This window comes from Gossypium arboreum, chromosome 6, assembly GCF_025698485.1.
Source record: "Gossypium arboreum isolate Shixiya-1 chromosome 6, ASM2569848v2, whole genome shotgun sequence".
Lineage (NCBI taxonomy): Eukaryota > Viridiplantae > Streptophyta > Magnoliopsida > Malvales > Malvaceae > Gossypium > Gossypium arboreum.
Genome location: NC_069075.1, coordinates 13,092,856 through 13,098,750, shown reverse-complemented (window position 1 = coordinate 13,098,750; position 5,895 = coordinate 13,092,856). Strand labels below are relative to the sequence as shown.

At 32.5% G+C, this 5,895-nt stretch overlaps 1 protein-coding gene across 3 annotated transcripts; it reads right to left on the bottom strand.

Annotated features, from left to right (window-relative positions):
- Nucleotides 1-1,334: 1,334 nt before the first annotated feature.
- LOC108484208 (ABC transporter F family member 2-like) lies at nucleotides 1,335-4,885 on the bottom strand. 3 transcript variants are annotated; one of them, XR_001871211.2, is made up of 8 exons: nucleotides 3,563-4,885; nucleotides 3,362-3,477; nucleotides 3,158-3,280; nucleotides 2,374-2,472; nucleotides 2,233-2,277; nucleotides 2,073-2,146; nucleotides 1,832-1,973; nucleotides 1,335-1,505 (listed from the first exon to the last, which is right to left on the bottom strand). XR_001871211.2 is itself a non-coding variant. In XM_017787913.2 (7 exons), exons 1-7 carry the CDS (start codon nucleotides 4,635-4,637, stop codon nucleotides 1,889-1,891), a joined length of 1,617 nt encoding a protein of 538 aa, XP_017643402.1. In that variant the 5' UTR covers nucleotides 4,638-4,885; the 3' UTR covers nucleotides 1,607-1,888. The 3 variants fall into 3 exon arrangements, 1 of the variants encoding a protein (XP_017643402.1); XM_017787913.2 differs by lacking the exon at nucleotides 1,335-1,505 and having other exon boundaries at nucleotides 1,607-1,973; XR_001871212.2 differs by lacking the exons at nucleotides 1,335-1,505; nucleotides 1,832-1,973 and having other exon boundaries at nucleotides 2,374-2,495.
- Nucleotides 4,886-5,895: the final 1,010 nt, after the last annotated feature.

The following is a 5,895-nucleotide window of genomic DNA, read 5'->3' as shown; positions in this document are numbered from 1 at the left end:
TTTATAATAGGGCTGAGGGAAAAGTTTCTGTCTTGACGGTTTTGAAATTTTTTTCAAAGGGTATAGTGAATGATTTTGAAGGAGGAGGAGAAGGAGGTTTACAAGGTTCTGGTGGGACCTGTGTATTTGGTGAAGATTTGTGAGATGAGTAATCAACAAGGTAAATAAATTTACCATTATCTTCTCCAAGAGGACCGATATCTGGATCTCCTTCCATCCATCTCTTGTAAAACTCAGATTGAGTGGAGTTTTTGTTTTTGTTTTTCTTTCCTGGCTTTGATGCAGTTTTGTCCATGCTATCAATCCAGGCAGTCATTCGGTCATCTGCGCATAACTCACATGAGCAATTTAAAGCCCAAGGACAATGTCCAGTTACAAGGTCTTTAAACATATACAAAGGTTTTCCATCTGCAGAAAAACTTTGTATCAGGCTTCTTTCTGGGCCGAATTCACACAAAGAGCAGCAACAATCTGGATCTTCTTGATCATGAAGTTGTGCTGGTCTTTCAATTGGTTGCATCATCAACTGAGTCGGGAAAATACTAGGATTCTTTGGACTTTGAAGATGGCTGTGGTCAAACTTATGACTCAGTAATAAAGTTTTGCCAATAAACTTATCATTCAATGATCATTCAATGATCGATAAAGCTGCTACACAATCTGACTCAATAATTTTAAAAAGAAAAAAATTTAATACTCTTTTTTCCTTCCGCCATTTCTTTCATGCGTTTTCATCTATAATTTTTCTTTTTATTAATATATTTTTAAATTGAGAATTAAAATATTCACAGATTAAAAGTTAAAATATTTCAATAATTTTCTTTAATTTTTAAAACACCGAATCTCAAAAACTGTATTCATACAAGATTAAACATCGATACTTTGAGAAAAGATATCGAAACTTTATTAAAAGTATTGATATTTTTTTGTTTAATTTTCCTGAATTTTGAATGTCAAATGGGTATAGACAAAGGCGAATCTAAAGGGCTGGTAGGAACCCAACCCCCTAAAATGAAAAACTTGCTAATTTGCTCGTTTAAAATTTTTAAAATTTTAAATTAATAAAGATAAAATTATATTTTGACTCCCTAAAAATAATAAAATTTTAATTTAATCATTTAAAAATTGTATTTTTATTATCGTAAAAGTCACAATTTAATTTTGACCCCCTAAAAAAATTTTCTAACTTCATCCCCAAGTATCAACACTTGAATCGTGATATCGATACCTTACAGAAGGAATTGATACTTTTGAACTTGAAAGTTAAAAATATTTTCTAAGTATTTGAAAGATAGATTTTAAAAAGTTTCTCCTTAAAAGTATTTTGAAACAAATTGTCATTTGAAATTTATCAAGTTTTATTAAAAATATTATATTTGTTATATCAAAACATTTATCAAATAAAACTGAAGAATAAGATTGAGATGAGATTTTTGCTCATTCAAGAAGAGACTCCTCTTTCATCAGCCTCCATTGATCTTCTTTCCAATCTCATTGTCCATCAACTGTAATAAATCAAAGTGTAGAAGTAAAGATTTAATTACTAAACAAGAGTCTGAAAGTTTAAAATTAAAACCAAAGTAAAAAAGAAAATTAAGAAAAAAAATGCAGAGAAACTAAAAACAATTATGATTTCAATCTTCTCCCTTTTTTTTCTCCTTTCCTGTTATTCTACAAAGGGTAATATTTATACTAATGGATTAAAAAGAGTTGAAATAAAGCCTAAAAAGTAAAAAATTCCAACAAACGTGGAAAAGATAAAAGAGTGATGAAAGACCGGGCGCTACAAATCAACCATATAAAATGAGGAATGCCAACTACAAAACTGGACCTTGTATGAAATGAAAAACAGAGTTTAATGTCAACAAATTGATGTGTATAATGGCAGCTAGACTGTGTCTTCTTCTGATCTTTCCAATATGAAGATGTTCTCTTTATCATCTCTCCCTATCCTCATCGTATCATCTACATACCTGTAGTGTTAAACCCAACTCAAGGAACAACAATGTGAAGTTACAATATTAATACCACAAAACATCCACCAAAGCACTAGGAGAAATAGTAAAGGATACGTTATCTCCAGCCACCCTTCCGGATTGAAGATAGCAAGCAGAACATCATAATTTTTCGAGAACACATTCAACAGCTACGCTTTCACCAAAACAAATTAAGCTTCAAGTTTGGGAAATTTTGAGTATTTCTCTGTGATGTACACAACAGTTTACAGCTTACCTGATCAGGAGTGATTGTCGAGTTATCGTAACTTACATCAACTCTCTGCAGATTTTGAAACAAAAATACACTTGAATCATGATCCAGGTTTTGTATGTTGGTGGAATATATAAGAAAAGGCAGAAAGAAAGGAGGTTTAACTGATTTGGATGCGATCTTGAAGGAAGCTTCAATTGTGAGCTTCCCATTTAACAATTTCAATCCTCTGGCATTGAACTTTATCACGTTAACTGCTTTGCTCTCCATTTTCCCATCACCAAATGCTAATGTTAGTAAAACACGAATCACATCACAAATCCAGCTTCGTATAGAAAAAATGGCACACCAGTTTTTATTTCACTACTAGGATGAGAATCTGGATATTTAAATCATTCAGTTATGGTATAAGTCCCTGAAAAGGTTTAATGCATAATTTGGTACCTAAGTTTGGCATTTTTTTCTAAAGTGGTACTTGCATTTTTTCCTAAAGTGGTACTTGCTTTTTTTTTTTTTTTTTTGAGTTTAATGTGGTGACTGTATTGGACAAAGTTATATATTTTGATACCTAAAGAAAATAGTGTGTTAACTTTTTAGTTTTTAATTCCAATTTTGGAGTTTAATTGATGAAAATTTATAATTAACTAATAATATTAGCAATTAACTTTCATCAAATCAATCTTGAAACCTAAATTAAATCAGGTTCATAGTACAGTATTTGACAAACTAAATAAATTCACGATTAACACTAAATTTATTCTATTACCAAAATCATAAAACATTCAAAGCTAATAATATTAGTAATTAACTTTTATCAATTCAAGCCTAAAACATGAGTATTTAAGTGCATAAGAAACTCAGGTAATAAATAATATATTAAACCGTCCTGACATTTCTCAAGCAACTCAGTATTTAGAGTGCATAAGAAACTCTTAGATGTATACAATACCTTTTCAATATCAATGATCTGGAAACACTCTCCCAAAGTGATGAAATCCCTCAACCCAAGCTTTGTTCTCTTGGAACCCAAGATTGTAATAGTACTATAAAGTAGCTTCCAGCAACCACCTACCTTCATCCCATTTATAGAAAAAAACTCTAAAACTATATCCTTAACATTATTTCAACAAGTAGAATATAAGTTCAAGTTCACCTTTTCTAGATTCAAGATAGGATCTGGAGTTGGATTGTGAGATTCTAGCAGCTTCACCATAGCTTCAACGTCAGATTTCTTTGAGGATGGGACTCCAAAAATCCCTCTATTGATTCCTTGGAACACATATACAGAAAAAGACAATTATCTCAGGAGATGTTCACCATGTTATCCTGAGGTAAATATAGAGGAGGACCATACCTTTGAGTTGCTGTAAGAGTTCAGTTTTGAGGTGGGAAAGTGTGTTAGGATCTTGTAATACATCATCCTCATCGCCGATTAAGCCAGCGTTAGGTTCAGCCACGTTAGTGATGAAACAGGGGTTGAATCTAGAGGTGATAGACATTGGATATGTGGTTGAGATTGCCCTGCAGCAAGCTTTCATCTTTCCATTGATTCTGGATATGGAAGGAAGCAAAGGGGGAGCATGGAGTGGTGGAGGGTGGATAAGCTTGTTGGAAATGGTTGGTGCAAACAAGTTTTGTTTCCTTCGTGTTGTGGAAAGAAAATGAAACCCAGAGCTATCGGAATCCTCGGGGGAAAACCCAAGCTCGGGCATCAACTTACTAACCTTAGCATCAACCTCATCCAAATCCACAGCCTGAGCCCTCCTCTGCAACAAATCAAACTCATCCAAAAGCCTTCCCATCAACTCCAAATCCTTGGTAGCCCCTTCTATCGTCTTCTGTACCCTCTCTAACCTGTCAGAAATCTCCATTTCTTCTTTAAAAGCACTCATTAACTCCTCCCTCACCGTCCTGCTCATCGAAACCTCAAATTCTTGGTTCAAAAATGCATTTTTCATGTTTGATTTGGCCTTTATAACGTTCCCCGAATCGGGTTCTTCTTGTCCCGTTATAATTCTCAACCCGGTCGTTTTCCCTGCTGCATTTACTCCAACCAGTCCAACTTTCTCGCCTTTTTTCACTTCCCAACTCACATCTTTCGAAACAGTTACTCCTTTATAGCTCTTACTAATGTTTTCAAGCTTTACGCCGGAGGAAATACCCGACGCACCGGTAATGGATTGCTTGCTGGAACGTTTCCGATTAATTTCTTCTGTATTGGAGGAAATCAGTGATTCAATGTCGCTTTCAGGGTCCTTAACGGAGGTTTCAACGCTGAGAGTGAAAACTTGGGCGGTTATTTTAGTTGGTTTAAATTTAAAGGTTTTGCGGGAGACTAAAGAGGAGGAATTGGGAGTAAACGAGGGGCAAGGAGAGGTGAAGAATGTTGAACGAAGGTCAAAACGGTGGAGTTTTGTGGAGAGCACCATGTTTGGGCGGTGGGAAAGTGAAGGAAAGTACGGGAAATGAAAGGAAAAAAGGACAAAGAACAGAGGTGTGAAGAAAGGCAATGGGGGAGTTTCTCAGCCAGTAGAGTAAAAGAGAAACTCTCAGCCCACCAGTTGAGATGAGATGAGATGAGCAGGGGAGACGGATGATATACAGGTGAAAGAGGGAGATTTCTAACCTCTATACATTGCTATTTGTGTTGCACATAATACACAAATAAACAAAGATAAGTGGCAGAAAAATATAAAAAGATGGACCACCTTAAAAAAAAAAAATTTGAACTTAAAATTTGGTAAAAAAACAAAAAACACATTAGTTACTCTAATTTGCTTGAACCCTCCATTCAATCGATCTTTTATTTTTTCATTTTGAATAAAAAATTTAATCGATTGATGGACTAGTCAATTTGATTTCTACTGTTTTAATTTGCCAAAGATAACTATAAAAATGTATTATTTTTTTCAGTCAGAATGGAAATGAAAAGTAAAAGAAAAAAAAAAGACCAATAATTCTTTTTTCTAGTTCAAGGATTAATTTGATCCATGGGTTTTGATTATTTTAGGAAACTAAATTAACATTTTTCTTTAATTAATTTAGAAAATTTAATTAATTAAATATATTTAATTAAAAAATTAATTAATTTAGTTAGTTGGACATCTAAGTTGACATTTAAAACTCATTTTAAGTGTCACGTTAAACTGTCAGTTGGGAGGTAACGATTTTAACGGCAGAGTGACCATTTCATAACAAAACGATAATATAAGTGATTAAAACGTAACATTTCAAACATAAATGACTAAAATATAACATGAGGCAAATAAAAGTAACTATTTTTGTAGTTTACCCATAAATAAATTAAAATATTTACTTTTATTTTTCTCATAAACAATTATACAAATATAACTAAAATTTTATCACATGGGTGTGTATTTAGAAGATAAGTATGGTTTAAAAATAACATACAACAAATAATAAAATGTATTGTTTAAAATTAATAATAATAGCAACACAAATGCAATATCTATGAAATTAAAAAATAGTTTAAATTGTGAGTAAAAAATTAAATAGACAAATATATCATATTAAGAATAATAAATACGCTCCAAATATTTCATGGTATTGTCATCTTTCTAGCACATAAAAAGTTATCATTCGAGTGAAAGGAAACCAATATTACAAATCTAATTATAAAATATTAAATATCCAGTTGACTTTTGACACCAATTTATGAAAATATTG